The 23,074-nt window shown below is 40.9% G+C and overlaps 1 protein-coding gene across 2 annotated transcripts; it reads right to left on the reverse strand.

Annotated features, from left to right (window-relative positions):
- Positions 1-120: 120 nt before the first annotated feature.
- LOC125448212 (glycoprotein-N-acetylgalactosamine 3-beta-galactosyltransferase 1-like) lies at positions 121-22,253 on the reverse strand. 2 transcript variants are annotated; one of them, XM_048523337.2, is made up of 5 exons: positions 21,900-22,253; positions 14,638-14,798; positions 10,811-11,056; positions 8,996-9,663; positions 121-4,666 (listed from the first exon to the last, which is right to left on the reverse strand). In XM_048523337.2, the coding sequence occupies exons 3-5, from the start codon at positions 11,037-11,039 to the stop codon at positions 4,517-4,519; spliced, it is 1,047 nt and encodes a 348-aa protein (XP_048379294.1). In that variant the 5' UTR covers positions 11,040-11,056; positions 14,638-14,798; positions 21,900-22,253; the 3' UTR covers positions 121-4,516. The 2 variants fall into 2 exon arrangements, with proteins under 2 accessions (XP_048379294.1, XP_048379286.1); XM_048523329.2 differs by lacking the exon at positions 14,638-14,798.
- Positions 22,254-23,074: the final 821 nt, after the last annotated feature.

Here is a 23,074-nt window from a genome sequence, read left to right on the forward strand (position 1 = left end):
ACTTCAGGCTATTGTGGCGACTGCAAATGCAGGGATTAATGAACTGTGCAGTGATATTGAACAAAGTCATTAATTCAGCTCCCAATGTGCATGTACAGTATATTAAATAAGTATGCAACATAAAGAATATTTTTTATATTCAGCTTAAAATATGCATGGTGCACAGCAAATACACTGTTACTCCAAAACATTTCATATCACATTTGCCAATTCTAGCAAAATCAAACACATTAATTTAAAATTAATTAGTCATCTCCATAATATGTGTAAAAACAGTAACCAATTATTGAAAAAGTAAAATATTTTCCCTGAACTTTCATATTCAAGCAGTGCACAAAATGTAAAAGACACTCCTTTTCAGTGAGAATTGAAACATCAGGGCCAGTGTTAATTTCCAGCTCAAACCATTAGTTTATATCGTGATTCAAGTGGCTTTGACATCAGGGTGCTTTTCACATCAATCTGTTACTTATAAACTGTATAGGTTTCCTTTTAGACAAAAGAACATGAACCACAATTTCGATTCAATGAGTTATTCATCAACTGGTATGCAAACTTAAATCCTCATCATCACATGTTCATCCTACCTGCTCTCGTCCTCTATCTCAAACTGCTGCCAAAACATCAATTGCTTGGACCTCTCCACACCTTTCACTGACTCCAACATCTCCCCATTGGAATGTACAGCCCTCATTTCCCTTTGTTCCAACCCCAACCTCACTACTAAACCTGCTGATAATGGGGAGCGCTGTAGTAGCCAGCAAACTGACTTCTACATCACTGAGGCCAGATGCGAACTCACTAACACCTCCCCCTACTAACGCCTCGATCATCACACAACCTCCGAACACCAAGCCATCATCTCGCAGATCATCCACAACCTAATCACCTCAGGAGATTGCCCGTTCACAGCCTCCATCCTGACAGAAACTGGCGATGCAGGATTGGGAAATTATCTCCTATCCAAAATCCGTAAACCCAACTGTCCTGGTCAACCCACTGTCTCTGCCTGCTCCTGCCCTGCCAAACTTGTCTCCTCCTACCTTGCCTCCATTCGTTCCCCTTTGGTTCAGGAACTTCCCACCTACATTCGTGAAACAACCCGCATCCTCCACCTTTTCCAAAACTTTCAATTCTTCGGATCCTGATACCTCATCTTCACAGGGAAGGCAATGGCCGAGTGGACTGTTAATCCAGAGACCCAGACAATGTAGTAGGGACCAGAGCTCAAATCCTGCCATTGGAAAATGGTGGAATTTGAATTCAATTAAAACAAAATCTGGAATTAAAGATCAAATGATGACTGTGAATCCATTGTTGGGAAAACCCATCAGATTCACTAATGTCCTTTAGGAAACTGCCATCCATACCTGGTCTGGCCTACATGTGACTCCAGACCCACAGCAGCGTGGTTGACTCTTAACTGCCCTCTGGGCAATTGGGGATGGGCAATAAATGCTGGCCTAGCCAGCGATGCCCACATTCTGTGAATAAATTTAAAATAAAACTCTGCACATACAGTCCTTTTACACCATAAGGATGGTCTAGAAGCCCTCTGCTTCCTCTCCCATAGGTCCAATCAGTCCCCCTTCACTGACACTCTCATTCACTTGGCAGTCTGGTCCTCACCCTCAACAGTTTTTCCTTCAATTCTTCCTACTTCCCAAGCAGTGGCCATGGGCACCCACATGGGCCTAAAGTTATGTCTGCCTCTTTGTAGGCTTTGTGGAACAGTCCCTCTTCCACAAATACACCAGCAGGACCCCTCACCTCTTTCTCCATTATATCGATGACTGTATGGAGGAGCTCAAGTAGTTCATCAACTTTGCCAATACCTTCTACCCTGCCCTCAAATTCACGTGAACCATTTCTGACACCTCCCTCCCCTTCCTAGACACTGTCTCCACTGCCAGAAACCATTTCACCACTGACATTCATTTCAAACCCACTAACTCCCACAACTACCTCGATTACACCACATCTCACCCACTCTCCTGCAAAAATGCCATCCCATACTCTCCATTGCTGCATCAGCTCCCAGGATGAGGTGTTCCATTCCAGGACATTCCAGATATTCTCCTACTTTAGAGATAGTGGTTTCCCCTCCTCCGTAATTAAGGATGCCCTCAACCATATCTCCCCCATTTCTTCCCTTAAACCAACAATAAGGACCCCATCAACTTCTAAATCCAACACATCATCCTCAGGCATTTCCATCACCTACAATCAGATCTCTCCACCAGAAAGATATTTCCTTCCCCACCCATGTCCACTCTCTGCAGAGACAGTAGACTTTGTGGCTCTCTCATCAGCTCTACACTTGCCACCAACCTCTGCACCATATCTGGTACCTTTCCCTGCAAACTCAACAGATGCAACACCTACCACCAGACCTCCCCATTCACGTCCGTCCAAGGGTCCAAACAATCCTTCAAGATCCAGCAGATTCACCTGCATCTCAACCAACCTGATTTATTGCATCCAATGCGGTCTTCTCTATATCGGAGAGACAAACAGACTCGTGGGCCAGTTCACAGAGCATCTGCGCTCAGCATGCATCAACCAACTTGACCTTCCAGTTGCCATCCATTTTAATTTCTCCTCCCCTGGCAACATGCCCATCCTTGGCCTCCTCCACTGTCAGAGTCAGGCTAGACGTGAACTGGAGGAAGATCTGATATTTCGTCTGGGGAGGATATAGCTCTTAGCCCCAAATATTGATCTCACCACCTTCAAAATCCCTCCATCTACAGCCTTATCCTATGTCCTAACTCCCTGACCTGTCCACCTTCCCACTCACCGATCCACTCTACCCTCCCACTGACCAATCACTATAACCCCTTTCATGCAACCATCATCCCACCTACCTTTCCCCAGCCCCACTCCCTTCCATTTATATCTGCGATCCCCTCCCCCTCCCCAGATCTGACAGAGGGTTTCAGCCCAAAACGTTGACATTCCTGCTCGTCTGATGCTACCTGACCTGCTGTGTTTGTCCAGCTCCACAGTTATTGCCTCTGGCTTCCAGCATCAACAGTCCTTACTATTTCCTAAATTTCAATCCTTTTTAAGTCCAAATCAAATTGCTGAACAAGGAGTACAATTTTAAAAATAGAAAATCTGCAAATTTTAATTGAGCAATCAAAGTAGATTTGCAGATTACATACTTACATGACAAGTTGTTTCAAAAATAAAATTGTCCAATGTGTGGCACTAAAGTCAAATTGACGAGCAAGGTTAGAATTTTTAATTCTGTCATATATCCACATGGAAGCAGAGTCTATCAAGCCATTTAAAATTAGTTACCCAGTGTAGGAACATACAGGAATGCTAGAAGGGCATAAAATCTGAAAGAAATGTGGAATTAGACAAGGTAGCTCATGTCATAAAAAAATTACGTAGACAGGCAAAATGGCTTCTTTCAATACCATAAAGTCAAGCATGAATTCTTCAAGGCACTCAAGCTAGAGACGCAATTCCACAACACAATTAAGCTGAATATAACACCTGCTACAAGTTTGACATTTAAAAACATAAAACAAGGGAATGCAAGGCTACAGGAAAAAGAAAGAAGAGGAAAAATTCTTCTTGAACAACCCTGCCAAAGAGCCAGAGGTACAAAGGCTCAAAAACAAGGTTCATTTGAGGATAACCCTGACTTTGTGTGTCCAGTGTAAAATGGGTGATAGCAAGTTGGCAGCTCATTTTACATTTATTACCACTGAAGTTTAAATTTAGCCCAGGTTTAATTCCAAATTTTTAAAACAAAAAAAAAGGACTTATCAATGATGTAAGCATAATCATTAAAACACCACCTGGACACCACACGCAATGGTAAGGTTTTTCTTTTAAAAATGGCTCCATCTTCAATTCTACTCTTTATTAGTCCTTCTGGCTTAAGTCTTACAGCTCTGGAATGATACCAACTCTCCCATATTTTTCCAAAATGGCCATTTAGGTGATACAGCAGTTCCTACGATTGAGGAGTTCCTCACCTATGAATGTCACTGCCTCATGTTATTTATAAAAATGTTTATGTATTTTTTTCCAGAGCAGGAAATGTGAAATAGTGAGAAACAGAAACTCAAATGATTTTTCCTCTATCCTAGCCCAGCAAAACTGAAGCTGATTGAGGAGATATTGAACTTCCCCAGCTAAGACTGGAAATTAAATGAGTTATCTCTAACTAAACCAAGATACAAGGTAGTGTATTTTCGACTAAGTTTTGAGAGAGCTATAAATGGTTCGTTGCAAATCTTTTTGTTAGTTAGTTGAAGTCAGTCGTAAGAGAGAAAATACACTCAAAATAAAATTATCCAACTGATGTCATCAACTATTAACTTTCATTCATGTGAATTATAAACTTACATATAGTTCTGTTGTTTTGTAAAACTTGCATTGAGAGAAATTCCAAAATATTTTTGATAATCAAAATCTTCATTCATTTGAAATATTTGCATTTTTACAATTTCTTCATTTCTGTGTCTAACGGTATTGTTGCAGCAGTTCATTTTCTCTACTCCAACTTTTTTGGGAGAGAATCTGGATTATACCGAAACTTGTAGCCATATGGTCGGAGATGGTAAGTCATGTATTCCAAATAGTACATGGTCTTGGAATCAATATAGTGAAATGATACTGCCAGATCAGAGCAACATTCGGGTCCCTGAAAAGAAAACAAACCACATTAGCAAAAAAAAACAAACACTCAAATCCATAAATCCAGTGCTAAATTTTTAAACAAGGTTCACACAATAGATTCATGTTAAAGAACTTCTCATTTGATCTACAGCACAAACTCTACCATCTTCCTAATAAGAAACTAGCAATCAATGATTCCGACTGTTTTGCCCGCTGGTCACAGTAAGACTAAGCTGAGAAACCTTGTCAAGATAACTGACTCACCATATCGTGCTCCATCCTGTTGTCCATAGACAGCAAGAGTGGGAAGGTGGCTTTGAGAGAGTACTTGCTTTTCCATCAAAATGACAGAGGGTGTTGCACATAGCGGTCCTATTCATGGTTAAGATGGTTCACAGTCTTATAGGTTACCAGTAGTTTTTGAACCTTGAGGAATGAGTGCATAGTGCACACTGGTTGTAATAGATTTCAATACCAATTACACCGGTTAATCATTTTATTGGAAATTTAAGCTCCTTGCTGTTGACCTTTTACATCCTGGTGAGGATGCAGGGGATGAGGAGGTGTGGACAGGCAGATCGGAGGATGTTCTTATGAGTCTGTTCCCTGGTCTCCCCTCAGTGGCCATAAACCGGCTCGGGCAGCAGTATTTGCGGTGGAGGCGTTTGGCTCAACTGCCGGTTATAGAGTCATATATAAGAAACAGACCCTTCAGTCCAACCAGTCCATGCTGAATGTAACCCCAAACTGAACTAGTCCCACCTGCCTACTCCTGGCCCATATCCCTCTGAACCTTTCCTATTCATGTACTTATCCAAAATGTCTTTTAAAGATGATAATTGTATTCACATTCACTACTTCCTCAGGAAGTTCATTCATTTAGCACGCAAACCATCCTCTTGGGGAAAAATAACCTGCCCCTCATGTCTGTTAAGCTGAGAGGAGAAACATATTTTAAAATCTGCCTGCCTGGCGTTGAAACATGCCACCACTCAATCCTAGGGAAAAGACAACTATTTTAACTCTATCTATGCCCGTCACTATTTTATAAACTTCTATCAGGTCACTTCTGAACTTCCTGCACTCCAGTTTAAACTTTATAACTCAAAACCTTCCATTCCACTGAACATCCTGGTAAATATCTTTTGGACCCCTTCAGCTTAATAATTTCTTTCCTATAATTGGACAAGCAGAACTGGACACAGTCTTCCAGGAGAGGTCTTACCAACGTTCTCTACAACCTCAACAATGACTTCCCAACTCCAATATTCAAGGGAGTGAGCAATGAAGGCAAGCGTGCGAAATGCCTCTATCTACATATTCCCTCTCTGCAGCTGCTCATTTGCCAGGAGACGGAACACACCATTTCCACTGGAGCAATCGAGGATTTCTGCAACTGGTGTGGATTGCAGGGGCCAGAATATATTACCTCCACCCACAACTAACAATTCAATTTATACTGAGGATTTTTATTGCAGCACTCTTTAGAAGCTGCTACCTTTTAATTTGTTTCAAAGCAAGTACGTAGTTGGTTTCTGCTTTAAGATTGGCTTTCACAATCTCGAATATTTTCACTAGCATGCCGCTGAAATTTTTTTAATGCTGTTTAACAATTAATGATAGAAAAGTGCCTTGTACAAAAGGACATAGCCATAGGGAACAGGGATTTGTATAAAAAAAATTCCCAGTAATGAGCAAAATATAAATATAGACTGCAACTCCATTATTCTCAAAAGCCTCACCCATAATTTCTGGTGTACCTGATTTTCGATATTTACCAGTTCGTAATCTAAGTCACTGTGATACTTCATAGCTGTCACTATTTTACCTGTATAAAGTGGCCATTGTACCCTTACATTTAACTACGACACTCTATCATAACAAAGTGACATTTGTACCATCATTAACATCAAAACATGAGTGGGAGCAATGTGATCCTGATTCAGGTTTGCTCTTTATGGATTAAAAAGAGACAACATTAGATATAGTTTAAACCAATACCTGACAGAGATGGAGTTCCTTTCAAATGATAAAGATTAAGTCAAGAAAATACTCTGTTCAAAGTTGAACCACACACTACCAGATTGTTTCACAATCAGCACTACACTTCTCTTTCTACTTAAAAGGAGATCTGCACCATGTGTTTGTTCAGTCTTGAATATTTCTAAATATAAACACGCAACCTGACTTCCAGTGAACATAGACACATTCATAGAGGTCCATCCCACTGGATTCCTAATGTGCCCAGGGAAAATGCCATTTCTCCACATTACTTAGCACTATCTGCAGTAGAATCATGTAGGAAACAAGAGAAGAGAATTCTTTTTCAGATTACTGCAGCTCAAAAGTAGCAGTTGGGGGATAGAGAAGCAGCCAGATTTGCACTTCTCGGCATATTTAGAAAACAGACTTTGAAGTTAAGGAACAACTGAACTAATTGATTGGATGGGAAAGTAGTAAAAGTTGTTTAATATCTCAGTTGTGGTAAAGTGCAACCCTTTTAAAACAAAATAAAGTTGAGCGTGCGGAATACGCTCACACTTCAGATCAGGAAGTGCAGACAAAATGAACACGACTCTGAAGGGAATCAGAAACAGTAAGATCAACTTCTTGAAACCTCTTAAGGGGAAAAAGATATAGGGTTCATTGGAATATAAAACAGCAATCCCTCCATCAATGCTCAGTAGCAGCCGTGTCTTTTATCTACAAGATGCACTTGATAGCACCTTCTAAATCCACGACCACTTTCATCTAGAAGGATGAAGTCAGATACATGGGAACATCACCTTTAAGCTCCACTCCAAGTCGCTCACTGTGCTGATTTGAAAACATATCACTCCACTGTGGCTGGGTCAAAATCTTGGATTTATGTTCCCCCACCCCCTCCGCCAAAAGTGCATTGTAGGTGTGCCCTTGTACATTAACTGTAACAGTTCAAGAAGGCAACGCATCACCATCTTCTCAACGGCAACTAGTGATGGACAATAAACACTGGCCAGCCAGCGACACCCACATCCTACAAGTTCTACCTTCAAATCATATAGCAATATAGCATTTCTGTCTTTAAGAGAAACATCAAAACAGAGGGACCAGATGCATGTAAATGATCCAAAGAACTCATTTCAAAGATCACAGGGATTTCTTCCCAGTGCCTATGGGTCAATATTTCTCAACCCATATTGTTTTTAAAAAAAAAGTGATATAGAAACTTTGCACTGTTGCCTACACAAATTTGTTAAACGGACCGTCATGTTACCCCTATATACAACACTGGTTACTTTGAACATAGACATTTTGTTTGATGAGGTCACAGTTGATCAATTGTGACTGCAACTCAGTTTTCTACACAATATACCCTTTAATTCCTGCAGAAGTATTTAAAGCACACTTGAAATCCAGAGGCTGTAAAATGTTCTTTATGAATGCAATGTTTTTCTTTCTTTCCAAATACACCACTGAGTTAGGTTAAAGGACTAGGTCATTGATGTCTGTAATGAACAGGATTAACAAGATGCTTCAGGCAGAGTCAGAGCCAAGTTAATCATGGTTTCTCAAGATGTGGTCAAAAGCTGACACACACTCATTGTCCAGGGTGGTTTGCCCAGTAATAACTAGTTCCAGGGACTGGTAACTTACACTGGAAGTATTCTCCACTTCCACAATCACACCACCTCCCCTTCACTCTCAATTATTCCTCATAATCGAACCACTGATCCAAGTCCTCGCATTGCTTAGTCATACGGTTTCATGTCCCTCAAAACTTACTCAGTTATTTAAAAAAACCACAAGTATCTCAAATACAATATTGCCTGAATCCCTGCAGAATATGTTCATAATAGTTGAGTAGTATGTTTTGTTAAAATGGTCACAATTGATAGTAATGAATTGCAGTACTTAAACAATACAATTAATAGCAGATAACTTGCAAAAACACTGCACACATTAGGTACAGTGGGGAGCTCAAAGGACCTCATTTTTGAAAGAATAAGGAAGAAAAAATGCTCACTTATCAGATTTAAACTCAATTCATGGGTACCTTACAAGCTACTGAGTTCTCAATATTTGTAACCAAAAAAAATACAGAACAATAGACACAATTTCCAGATTAAGACATGGCTTAGAGTTTCTTTCTTTCCACTTATGATGTGGAAACAAATTCTATTGTGTTTGGGTCATTGTGAGCACGGATGGCTTAATAAATATCATTGTCTCTTAAATGAATCTTAAAGCAGTGTAACTTGAAGTACAGTGAACTAAATTACATTTGTTTATCATTCTCCCTGTGAATTATACAACCTGTTTTGGGCCAACGTGTTCAAGAAAGATAATGAATCATCTATTTCTGATGGCTTACCTCTTTTGCAGGGTAAAAGCAATAGTTCCAGTACCAGAAGGTTTTGGGTAGGTAACTTTTTGATAAGTGATGTTCCGGTGGAAAGGGATGAAATGTTTCTCTTTTATTTGTATCCCTGGAATCACCAGCTTCTACGTTAACAGTCTCCATACATCTCCCCATAGCCAAATCTTCAGTAGATGTAAAATGAGTGCACTTCCCCGTCTTAAAGGCATCAACAAATCTTTTTAGTGCTTCCTTGCTCAACACATATCCAGCTCCACCACTCATGTATCCTTGCTTAACATATGGTTTGAATTTTCTGCCAAAGAATATCGGTTGGTCAGGAGAGTACTTTGATAGCAGCCAACGCAAATTGTCAACCACCACGTAAGTGTCATCATCTGCTTTCATAAACCAATCAGCATCATTCAAGTGATGTTCATGAACATACTGAAAAGCTTTAATAGTTTTCCAATATAATTGGTCCCTGCCTTCTTTAACACCCAGTCCCACTGTAGGGAAATCTTTATCTTCTTCAGAGCTCATGAAAAGCACGACGTTACATTTTTTGCTCCATGTAGCTTTGACATGTTTGGTCTTTGTGGCAAGGTTCTGGGGCCCAGTCATCACCCAGCACAGGATTCGCACTGTTTTATATAGCTCATCTGCAACACTTCTGTTTTCATCTGTATTATAGAAAGTATATGCATTATTTAAGATCATTAACAAAATGTTATCCAAGAGAATTTGTTTAAAATATCAACTGTAAACATTCAGAATATTCTGCATCTATATTGTTTCAGGCAAACTCTCTCTAATCTAGAACAATGAAATTATAGTTTATGTAGATGTTCCATTAATACCTGGCGTTTACCCTTCTCCTGCTAGCAAATTGCTATTCTTTTCCAACTGGGAAAGGCGAAAAAATTTGAACTAAAGACTTCTGATTATTCAGTGTCAACATTAATGGAAGTAGACTAACACACAATCAATGGTTCAGCCAATGATTATTACAGGTAGCTTGCATTCAATGTCTTAGTGCTTTTGATAAAATAAGCTCTGCAGTTTCCGTTAGAGAATAAAGCATTATACGGCATGAGTGATTTAGAATAGATGGTTTCAGTGCTGCTTGTCACTGCATTACAGGGAGCATGCAAACTCACTGGAGAAAGTACAGTGGAGGCTTACAAGGGTGTCTGAGGGCAGGATATTTTTAGCTTAAAACAGAAAGACAGTATGGTGTGTTGTTGTTTGACACTTAACTGAATGGATGAAGGACCTATTTTGCTTAACTGGTAGCAGTCCCCTCATAGGTACTTAAAATAATTGATAAAAGGATTAGCAAGGAATTGAAGGATATTTTAAGGAGCTTTTATGCTATTCGTTATCAAAAATGTTCTTAACGAAACTAGCAACAGATACGTGAATTTGCCACGAAAGAGACACAACGAATGTTAGTCGTTTTCAAAACTGTTGCTAATAGCAGGTTCAGCATACATGAAGTCAGAGTCATACAACATTGAAACAGACCCTTCAGTCCAACTTATCCATGTTGTCCACATACCCGAAATTAATTGAGTCACATTTGCCGCATTTGTTCTGTATGCCTTTCAACCTTTCCTATTCAGCTACTCAGCCAGATGCCTTTTAAATGCTGTAATTACACAAGCCACCATCACTTCCTCTAGCAGCTCACTCTGTACATGCGCCTTCTTCTAGAAGGAAAAGTTACACCTTTGGTCGCTTTCTCCATTACACATCAATGCATATTCTATCAGGCTTCAAATGTCTATGAAACACCACCCAGAGTATCACATTAAATTTAAAGGGTACCTTTATGTTGACTGACGTCAGCATTGAAGTTCATCTCTCCTTGAAGGTTTTGATGATGTTGGTGATGGTGAGAGTCTTCCAAGTGGCCATGAGGGTCATTGAAAATCAGATGACTGTGCTGAGGTGCTTCTTTTTTTATTGCACTAATTGCTAGTCTGCATATGATGAATCCTAAGCCCAACCCACAACAAAACATGAGCAGCGAAATTACAGATCGTGAAATTGCCATTTCCTCGCAGTAATATGCTGGAGGGAGAAAAGAACAAAAAAAAAAGTGTCACCATGAACAGATTACAGACATAGTTCATTATAGGGAAATTTTTCAAATGTCATAGCCAATCAAATGTTTGATTTTTTTCTTTTAATGGTTCTTAAAGCAAGAGAATATTTGCCAGGGAATAAAAGCAAAATACCGTAGATATTGAATTTCTGAAATGAAAACAAAGTGCTGAAGAAACTCAGCAGATCTGCCAGTACCTGGGGAAGAGAGAAACAGTTAACATGATGACTTCTTCAAGACATGCTTCAGAAAAAAGTGAAAAAGCTAAGGGAGTCTTTAAAACAAGATGGTTTGAATGTAAAAGAAAAGAAGTTTTCCTCCAGCTACATAAAAGCCTTAGTTAAGCCACTTTATATTCATTCAGGATGAAAGCGTTCCAACCTATGCTAGAATTCATTGCCCATCCCCAAATACCTCTGATGCAGGGGATAACATACCCAGAACCGTGCTGTGCTAATACCTTAGAGACAGAACATTGTATAGTAAGAATGTGCTGCAAATATGCCAGAATACATCAGGTCTATAGCTGGTTAAATTATGAAGTGCAATCATACGAAAACAACCAGGAAAGACGTGCATTTACATAGTGCATTTCATGAGCAGATTTCACAAAGCACTTTACGATCAATTGAGTATTGTAGATGTCAGCATACAAGTCATATTTTAAGGTTTAGATAAACTTTCCAAGAATGGGAGTCATCTTATAATGTCAAGTATATGTCACTGTACCAATCCATCACATAGAAACAAACAATCTAACCACCGTCCCTTGACATTCAATGGTTTTACTATCATTGAATCCCCCACTATCAACATCTTGGGGGTTATCATTGACTAGAAACTCATTAGACTCACCACATAAACAGTGATGACAACAGCAGGCCAAAAGCAAGGAATACTACAGCAAGTAACTCACTTCCTGACTCCTCAAAGCCTGACCATCATCTACAAAGGCACAAGTCAGGGTTCTGATGGAAAACTCCCCACGAGCCTGGATGAATGCAGCCCCAACAATCCAAGGAGCTTGACATAGTCCATGACAAAAGCTGCCCGTTTGATTGGCGCTACATCCACAAACATTCACTCTCTCCACCGCCAATGCAGCATTGTGTACTATCTACAAGATGCAGAAATTCACCAAAAGATCCTCAGTCAGCACTTTCCAAACCCATGACCACTTCCATCTAGAAGGACAACAGCAGCAGGCATATGGGAACACCACCACTTCCAAATTCCCCTCCAAGCCACTCACCATCCTGAACTGGAAATATAATTACCATTCCTTCACTGTTGCTGGGTCAAAATTCTGGACTTCCCTCCCCAATGGCATTGTGGTCAACCTACAGCAGGTGGACAGCAGCAATTCAAGAATGCAGCTCACCACCACCTTCTCAAGGGCAATTAGGGATGGGCAAGAAACACTAACCAGCCAGCAATGTCCACATCCCACAAATGAATAGAGAAATAAAAACACTTTCTTCGGGGTGGCTGGTTGCCACTTTTGTCTTTCGCCATGTGCAATCTGCTCTGTGCTAGCGTGTCTTAAACTCCCAACCATCTTTGCAACCCAGCCTGTATCATCTGCTTGATCCCTCGTGCTCAATTGTAAAGGTACTGGTAAACAGGATATGCATATCTAGATTAATAAATTGATGCTGATTGTTACTGTGAGAAATAACGTACTAAATCTGAAAAATGGGCCAAATTGCATGCCAGATATCTGCAATGATGTGAGTTCTCAACAAAGAAAATTGTGTAGTCACCGCTGTAACCACAGTTGCCAATTTAAGCAAAACATCCACAAACAACGTCAGCACCTGCTTCTTGTGATGTTGAATGTGGGATAACCACTGACTAAATGGCTAGTGGCAACTCCCAACCTCTTCTCCAAATAGTGCCCTGCGATCTTTTACATTTAACCGAATAGTCAGATGGAACTTCAGATGAATCTCCAATAGCTCAGCATTCCTCCAGTACTGCACTCAAGGTCAGTATTGACTTTTTTTTGCTCAAGGCCTGGAGTTGGATTTCAGTAAGGAACCAGAAGCAACAGAGCTATTAACAATGCCACATCTGACACAAGGTGATATAAATTAAGCTTATATTCCCTGTAGTACAAATGCAAAAGGAGTAATTCAGTTGACATATTTTGGGATTTGAAAGAAATAGACGGAATCTTCTTATGCTGGTAGCAGGAAGTGGCAGGTGAGGTAGTTGAGAAAAATTAGAAACATTTTGACACAAAGAATAGCAGAAATGTGTATATCCCACACAAAGGCTCAGAAAGGTCCCCTCAGGACGTGAAGGAGGGTGAGGATAGCTAAAAAAAAAATTTAAAAAAAACAAAAAAAAAAAAAAAATCGACTGACTTCATTGTCATTTCTTCAAGATTAAAGCACAGCACAGGCTCTGCTGAAAAAGTGTAGCTTCTGCTGCAGCAGGATTTGCAATCTGGAAAAGGGGCTGCCCTTCAAGTTAACATCAGCACCTAATTTTTGTGGTTGGACTGTTACAATTATTCACTGGAACCCTGTGAGAAATCATCCAATCCTAAAACTACAAATGTATCAAGGAATTTGCCAATGAAATTTATGAAGGGTTACACCCCTTTTTCTCTTTTCTCCATGATTACGTTAACACTACAGCCAAGGTAGTGCTATTTTCCGATACCGCTGGTTATCCCAGGTGCAGGACACCAGCTGGTCACCAGGTCCGGTTGGGAGTCCATAATATAATGCATATAAATTAACAGGAAAGGGTTTTGGCCAATCAACGTCTGTGATCATTGCTGCCATGTGTTAGGTGGTCAGCGCTTGGAACCCTGGTATCTGCAATGGTGCATACATTCTTAATGATCCTTAATTTCCTGCCTCATTCCAAGAGGCTGTGCTTACAGCAGTTTTTCACATCAGAACAATATGCTATGAGGCAGAACTTGATGTTAGGAAGCACTGGACATCACCCATTTTTGAATGCATGTACCCATAGGAGTCATAGCTAAAATGAACATTTTCACCCAGAAGTGTGTATTCACTGATCATATAAATACTTACAGTGTGGAACATGAATGGAATCAAGAATCTATTAAAAGTGTTCACAATAGCTTTGGTCTCACATGGTCTCCTCATTGAAGTGTTAAGTCTTGGCTGCAAACTTGACCACAAAGGTTGAAGGATATCTAAAATCTGCTGCTTTACAGAATGTTTTTCAGAGATGGGTAATGCCTTGTCACTATAACTTCTATCCTCCTTGGAATGCAAGGACGGACTTGAACTCTGCCAAATAACCAGATCCTACAGCTAAAATGACAGTTGATCAGATTTGTGACGAGTCAAGGTGCATTTATATTCACAGATATAAAAGCGTATTAACAAAGATGTGTCATTCATGTTATGCATCCTCACAGTATTTCTTTTTCTTTGCTCTCACACTACATCTAGGCGCAGCTTTAGGGAGTTGGGAGGCAAGTACTCAGTGTCGGATTCCCAATCCCTGACTTGCTTTAATAGATGTTTTTTAAATTAATCTTTGACATGTTATGACATACCTCTGGGGGATGTGGTACTTATATTAAATATGAGTCTTCAGATCCTGTGCCCCCAGAGTCGATGACTTGGTTTTGTAGCTAGCTGGAATCTGTATAACGAATAGTCACCAGTTTCTGGTCAACGGTAATCCCAGGTATGCGGTTCAATGATGGCAATACCACTGAAAGGCAAGGGGTGATGGTCAGATTCACCCTTTCTTGAGATGCCATTTAATTGAGGCCTAATTGATATAAAGGTCTTGGAGCATACAGCTACAGACAGTTTCAATATAACGAGGAATTGTGAATATTGCACATTGAGCAAAGATCAGAAAACATCCCCACTTTTGACCTTCAGATGGGACAACCTTTTGAGCATCTGCTCTGACAGTAAATCACCATTTCAAGCATTAAATGTTTCCTTCCCCCATTCACAGAAGTAAAATCAGAATAGGCTTTATTGTCACTTACATTTGAATGAGTGCAGTGAAAAGCTGGTAATGTCACCTCTCAGCATCATCTTAGGTACAGAGTATCTCACTGCCAGAGAGAGGATGAGAGCTGATGTTTGAAGTCTTAGTCCAGTAACAATATTGGTTTGAACAACTGAGTGAGGGTGTTGAACGGAGAGACCTGGGGTTCAGGTACATTGTTCTCTGAAAGCTGTGTCACAGGTAGATAGGGTAGTTAAGAAGGTGCTTAGCACACTTGCCTTCATTGCTCAGACCACTGACACAGGAGTTGGGGTATCATATTGAAATTGTATATGACATTGGTGAAAGAATGATGTAATAAGTATGGAAATCATGGTGCAGCACCCACTCCCAAAAGGAAAGAAAATTGATTATAGGATGTAGGTAACCCTCATGCAGCAATATTTTAAAAATGCCTACTGCTAATTGCCCCACGAGTCTGGGATAACCTGTGGAGCAGACTCATTAAGATTGGTCAATTCCTTTCCCTCGAGGCCAGGAGCAAACCAGTTAACTATGTTCTTTAAAATGACTAAATAGTGACAGTCAATTATTTTCTGATGCCTGTCCATAAAACCTCTAAAGTCACTGAATTCAACTTGCCATAGCCACTGGGCTATCCTCACCAAATCAATCATGTTGATATTTGCATCACAGCTTGGCTAAATCACATGACAATTGACCCAAAGTATGTCATTTTCCTATTTATTTTTAACCATTGCAGCTGATCTCATATAAACCTAATATATGAGTTCAAAAGTATTGACACTATAACTGATGTTAGAAGTGACATCTGAATAATTTCCAGACTGTTGCCACATAAGGACACATGTTTAATCTAGATCAGCACTAGAGCTCCAATGAAAGGCAGCAGTCAGAATCACAGAATATACAAGGTCACAGCATTGAAAGTCTTCAACCTATTGTGGTGATGTCATCAACACTAAGTTTCCATTGACAAAAGCCCTGCATCCTAAATGCTTCAAAATATTATCCCCTTTCCTCACCTAAATTAACTTATCTTTCTATTTTCTCTTCTGGAAGATTTTAAACTGACACACAACTATCCAGGTCAAAAACTTCATAATTTTAAAATGTGCTTTTAGCTTGCTGTTCTCCAGTATAAAGAATCCTAGAATCTCAAGTGGCTTCTCAAAGCGGAGTTCCTATTTCCCAGCAACATCCCAATGTACCTATGCTTATATACCCTATATAGATTCAGTGTTTTTTTTTGCAACAGGCTGCTAAAACTGCACAAATTATTTCTTATTGAAAAAAGGCACGTATCACATCTCCAACGAGGTGTTTAAAGAAAAACTGAAACAGCTCAACTACAACGCATTGTCATTTTCGTCTATCTTCTTCCTTTTTTGAGGTAGTGGTGAATCTCATTACAGCAGATGTTCCACATGCACTTTAACTCTTTGAAACCTTACTAAATTGAACTAGCAGGACACTTTTTAATGAAGAGAGATAATGGGAACTGCAGATGCTGGAGAATCCAAGATAACAAAGTGTGAAGCTGGATGAACACAGCAGGCCAAGCAGCATCTCAGGAGCACAAAAGCTGACGTTTCAGGCCTAGACCCTTCATCAGAGCATCACTTTTTAATGAAATTTGTTTACAGTATCCATAAAAGTACCATAACTAAATATAAAAGAACCAATTTAGTGGCAAACTTTGAAAAGTTACCAAGTAATTGATGAACTTTTCTCTCCTCATTAAGTCTGCACTGCCAAATCTATACTACATCTACACCAGGCCCACTTTTCAGCACTAGGCCCACTGACATATTATGACATTTCAAGTGCTCATTCAAGTGTTTTTTTTAAAAGATACGAGGTCAGTCACCTCAACTACTCTCCCAAGCAGTGCATTCACAACCCCGACCAACCTCTGTTTTCCTCAAATCAGCTCTAAATGTCCTGCCTTTCACCTTAAAAATCATGTCCCTATGTCACTGACTCTTTGACTTAAGGGAACTTCACCATCAATGCCCTCATAATATTATCCACATCTGTCAGGTGCCCCCTCAACCTTCTCTTCTCCAAAGAAAATAACCCAAGCTTATCCAGTCAACATTCAAAAAATAAAGCACTCTATCCCAGGCAACATTGTGGTGAATCTCCTCTGCAATCCCTCCAGTGCAATCACAGAACACCTCTAGTGTGGAGATTAGAACTGCACACAGTACTCCAGCTGAGGCCTAACCAAAGTCCTCTACAGCTTCAATATAACCTCCCTATTCTTATAATCTATGTCTTAACTAATAAAAGCAAGTGTCCCATAGGCACTCTTCACAACCCGATGAACTAGGCCTGCCACCTGCGGACTAACACACCAAGATATTTTTTATCCTTCGAGCTTCCTGGTCCCCTGCCATTCATTGAATACTCCCCTGTCTTGTTGCTTCTTCCAAATGCATCACCTCACAATTAACAGGGTTGAATTCAATCTGCCACTGATCTGCCCATCTGACCAATCCATTTCTAAATAGCCATTTTCCTTACAGTCAACCACCCTGGCCAATCTTGGCATTATCTTCAAACTTATCACCACCTCTACATTTTCATTTAAAATCATTTTAGATGTATCAAGAACAATATGGGACACAGCATTGATCCCTGTGGTACACATCCAGTAACACAAACAGCCTTCTACCACCACCCTCTGTCTCCTGCCATTAAGCCAATTTTGGATCCAAAAGCTGTGTTCCTCCAGCTCCACACTGTTATCTCCGACTCTAGCATCTACAGTTCTTACTATATCGTGGATCCAAAAAAGCGTCTTTCTGAAATTTGTGTACTGAGTACAAAGTAAGTTTTACAGATTGAACTAAGCAATCGAATAAATTTGGGACTTGCCACACTGACAATAGCCGACCTAACCAATGAGAGGACAGAACTGTCACAGGTAATAAGAATGCTAGAAGAATACTGTGTTTCAGACTGTACAAAGTATTCAATTAACTAAAGCATGTTTGACCAAATTGGTAGCAACTGCTCACTTGACAATCACTTGCTTTTATACTGTAGAGTAGAATGAGATTCCAATTCACTTACGCATCAATTGATGAAAGGTAATTTGATTACAGTTTTCAAAATATTAAGGCAAGCAGAGAGGATAGATAGAAAGGTACTATTTCTGTTAGTTGGGGAATCCAGGGCTAAAGGGCAAGAGATAAAATTAGCGTTGGAGCCCTGGAATGAAATCACAAAAACATTTCCAAAAATGTAAAAAGAAGTTTGAAATTACTTTCAACAAACAATTGATTCTTGACCTATTATTGACTTCAATTCTAATATTCGTGGACTTTTTTGTTGTGTCTTCAGTTATCACGAGTTGTAAATAATAACACTTCAGACTCTAAATGTTGGAGCTTCACTGGGTGCCGTCAAGTACTAACAGTCAGAAAGACTGAAGAAATGCATGAAAAAGTTAAGCATCCAGCAGAAAGCATGGGTGATATTATTGTTACATTCCCAGGTTACGTTATTCTAAAAGGTAAACATACAGCTGGTGAGTCAATTCTCTCAAAAGCAAGATACTCAGGTCTACGTAAACAAACAATGCCTCTGACCTGAAAAGATAAGCTGGACTGGATTTAGCAGAATTCAATTTGTACCAATTAAAGGTTAATAGCATTTTCTATTTATAATTATTGGCATGGACTGCCAAATGATGGTTTGTTTCTTAAAAAAATGCCTTCCAAATCATAAGTCAAGCCATCTTAACAAATGGATTAGACTTATTTTGGGGTCTACATGAGAAAAATATCACAAGTTAAAAGGCAACTTTAATATATTTATTATGCTGCTAGCAGAGGACCAAGAATGAGTACATGGCATTAAGAGAACAGTTCAGTTTACTGACACTTCTTTGTTATAATAACAAATCCTGTGATAAATTCAACTTGCCACTTATCCTCTTCATCAAGGAAGTAGTACATTTGGCAATTTGCTTGCATTGTTCTGCTCTTCTGATTATCTTTGCCGATGGCTAATTACTTTAAATTAATTAGACCAAGGTTTTTCAATTTAAATGCTCCAGAGTATCACCACTTTTCACCAGAACCCTCAGATGAGGACTTCTATAGTTCTGAAGTTATACTGGATGCGAAAGGTTAAATGTTTCTCTTCCCATACATGCTGCAATAGAACATAGAACAGTTCAGCACAGTAAGGGCCCTCTGACCTACTATGCTGTGATGAACTTTTACCTAAACCGAAGTTCTATCTAACCTCCACCCCTACCTTATACTATCACCCATGTGCCTAAATACCCCTAATGAGGCCGACTCCACCACCCTGTCCAGCAATGCATTCCACGCCTCTACCACACTGAGTAAAGACAGTGACATCTCCCCTATATCTACCTCCACTCACTTTAAAAGTATGCCCCCTCATAATAGCTACCTCCACCCTAAGAAAAAGTCTTTGGCTGTTTACTCTATCTATACCTCTGTTTTGTACACCTCTACCAAGTCACCTCTCATCCTAAAGAGAAAAGTCCTAGCTCTCTCAACCTTTCCTCATAAGACCTTCCCTCCATTCCAGGCAACATTCTGGTAAATCTCCTCTGCATCTTTTCCAACGCTTCCACATCTTTCCTGCCATGAGGCAACCAGAACGGGACACAATGCTCCAGATGTGGCCGAACCAGACTTTTGTATAGCTGGAGCATAACTTCACAGCTCTTGAACTCAATCCCTCTATTAATGAAAGCTAACAGACCATACGCCATCTTAACAACTCTTATCCACCCAGGTGGTAATTTTCAGGGAACTGTGGACATGAACCCCAAGATCCCTCTGCTCCTCCACACTGCCAAGAATCTTTCCATTAACACTTCCAGATCTGCCAAATTTCATCAAAATTTTGTTTTTGTTTTTATGTCAGATTTCCAGCATCCACAGCATATGGTTTTGTTTGAAGAATTCAATATTGTAGTTGAAGTAAGGTAGCTAATGTCAACATAAAAACAAATGTTAACATATTGAAAACTCTTCCAAAGACCTGGCACTTAGTCAAGCTGCACAGGGCGTTCTGTACCACATTAGTACGATGCTTTCGCAAAGTTTGATCCCTCTTTTCCTGTGTGGAAGCAGTAGCCAACCCCTTTCCACCAACAATGCAATGTTTGATGGCTGATGCCACAACATCCATCACAGCGCAAGCAGAGCAATCCAATGTCAGGATACTTCAGTAGAAGCTCATACTGCCACCATCATGATTGTGTATTACAATATATAAAGGGGATTGCAGAGTAACAATACCTCTACAGATCTTTAGTAAAACCACCATTCATGATCCCATTCTAGCAATGCTACCAGTGCACTTGCTGACCTAGTCAGCCAGTCCATTAAGATACCTGGTGGCAATGCTAATGATCACACACCAGCTGGACATCGAGTGGAATCTGTTTCAGTTCCAGTATCTGACAGACCTGTCATGCAGAACCCAGTAAGAAATGTGTGCACATTGCTAGAATTACAGACATCCCTCAAAGTTCTGCTTGTTTCTATCTAGCAAGAGAAATGAAATTACATTAAAGTTCATTGTAGAGTTAGCCTCAGTGACCCACATTTGGTAAGTGAATAAGATTTTTGAGGTATTTCAAATCCTCCAGCGTGGAAGGAATCAGCATAATTCAATACCACCATCACCTTCTCAGCCAGAAGCAATTCTGTCTCAATCTGCTCGGAGGCTGAGCAGGAGGCATTCCAATTAAATCATCATTGCTGAAATGCAGTCTCACTGGAGTTCAAGCAGGAGAATGGCTGCCCGAAAACTTAGAGCGGGTTCAGACTCCTGTTCACGAACTTCTACCGTTCTACTTGTTCCTCTCCCAACAGATTATCCTACACTGACTACATAATCTCAATCGACTCTACCAGATATGTTGTACTCCTAACGGGAATACTTCCGTATCAGGTCTAGGAGTGTATAGCTCGTAGTAACTCATTAAAAAAGTACTTCGGAAACAAGGGCAAAAAGTACTTCAGCATCTTCTCCACTATTTCCAGCAGACATTTGTAACATGAAACAGCTCTAGAATAAACACTAACATGCCCAGAATCACAGCAATAACTAAAATAAAACACGGAAATAAAATGCAAATAGTCCATAGACCCTAGAAATATCGCACAAGGTCAGGCAGCGCATTAAACTAAGTGTGGCTCAAAAACGGCACAGGCGGCATCAAATTAGCTTTGCATACGAACTGACATCAGGCTCTGCACATTTCCAGCGGGCACTCATTACGTACACCTACACCTTCACTGAATATATACTGTCCGGAACGAGTGGCCCAACACTGTGCAAGGTACACTCTCTTTATTTGTATCCCCATACCCGGGCAAACAAATCTCTCAAACGACTAGTCCTCCCCTGGATGACGGCTACAATCCATCTGTCGCTGCCAAAACCGATTATTTCTGTCAACTTATCTACCAAAAAGAAACTGAAGCAGCGATAACACGGTATGGAACTGGAGGAACACAGCAGGCCCAGCATCAGAGGAACAGGAAAGTCGAGGCTCCGGGTCGGGAGCCTTCTGTGTTCCTTCACACTGTTATCTCTGACTCCAGCATCGACAGTTCTTACTACCTCTGAGTGACCGATAACCCCACACTGAAGCAGCGGGCGTTTGAACAAAATGAAATCATTTGGACGACACACTGAACAGTCGAGCCGCCGGTGATTGCAGACTCGTCGATGCATCGGCTTCACTTTCTATTTGGCTACGAACGCGATTCCTTTTAAACATTAAACCCATGCGCCGCCTGAAGAAACAAGATGGGAAGGTACCTCGAAAGCCGCTTTCACGGCGCCAGTTTGCTCAGTCTTTCACCGCTATTTTAAGCGGCTCGATTATTCTTTAAACACGAGACTTGAGTTACCGAACTGCCTCGAGGCGATCCCGAGCTGCCAGCGAGAAGGCGCAGGGACATCGGAGACTGATTCCTCGTTACTTCCGTGATGCTTGTTGCCCCGACGACCAGGTTTTAAGCCAGGCCACGGGTCATCACACCGCACTACCGCCGTGTCACCTTGGTGAAGCCCACAGCAACCTAATTCATAACACCCGAGCGGCGGGATCCATCCAACTGTCACCGCGCAAGGAGCGCCGGCGCGAGCACCACATCTGACCCCCTTTCTCAGGGGGCGGGGTCGCAATCGCACTCGCCTCGCTCCCTGCCGTGGGACTCTCACTCGGAATCTCATTGGCTGCACCGCCGCGAACGTGCGCGCCCGATAACGTCACCACGCAGCGTCTTGGTTTGGGAGTTGTGTGGGTCAAGGTGGAGCAGTTTGTTGGCAGTGAGCTTCCGTGTTTGCTCCGCATTACAAACTGCTGTGTATTTGTTTTGGAAATTCGCCAACTCCCGACCGCTAATGCCATTGTAATAGATTTGAGTGTGTGTTCCACACCACTGGTGACGGAACTTTGAGGCGTAGTATTGGGCCTAGAGTGTCCCAGCGCGTCAGTAGTCAAACCCACTTGCACCAAATGTGGAGCCTGTCTGAATGAAGGGTTGGCCCACAGTGGGTATTTTGTTAGTGGTGACTAATTAAAAGGCAACCGACGAAACCAGCATGCAAGTAAAGATCGACCTTGCCTCTCTGGAGCTGCTGACCCAAATGGATGTAGCCTGAGCAGCCAGGTGTAGAGCTGGATGAACACAGCAGGCCAAGCAGCATCAAAAAAGCAGGAAGGCTGATGTTTCGGGCCTAGACCCTTCATCAGAACCGAAACGCCAGCCTTCCTGCTCCTCTGGTGCTGCTTGGCCTGCTGTGTTCCTCCCAATCTACATCTTGTTTTATCAGATTCTCCAGCATCTGCAGCTCCTTCTATCTCTGTAGCCTGAGTAGTGCTCACTTCTTAAGCTACATGAAGGAGAGATGTCTCAATATTGAAACGGTCTCAAAGAGCAAGAAGAATTTTTTTTAATGCCCAGGCAATCAAAGGGTGATCTCTCTAG

The sequence above is a fragment of the Stegostoma tigrinum genome, chromosome 2, assembly GCF_030684315.1.
Source record: "Stegostoma tigrinum isolate sSteTig4 chromosome 2, sSteTig4.hap1, whole genome shotgun sequence".
Lineage (NCBI taxonomy): Eukaryota > Metazoa > Chordata > Chondrichthyes > Orectolobiformes > Stegostomatidae > Stegostoma > Stegostoma tigrinum.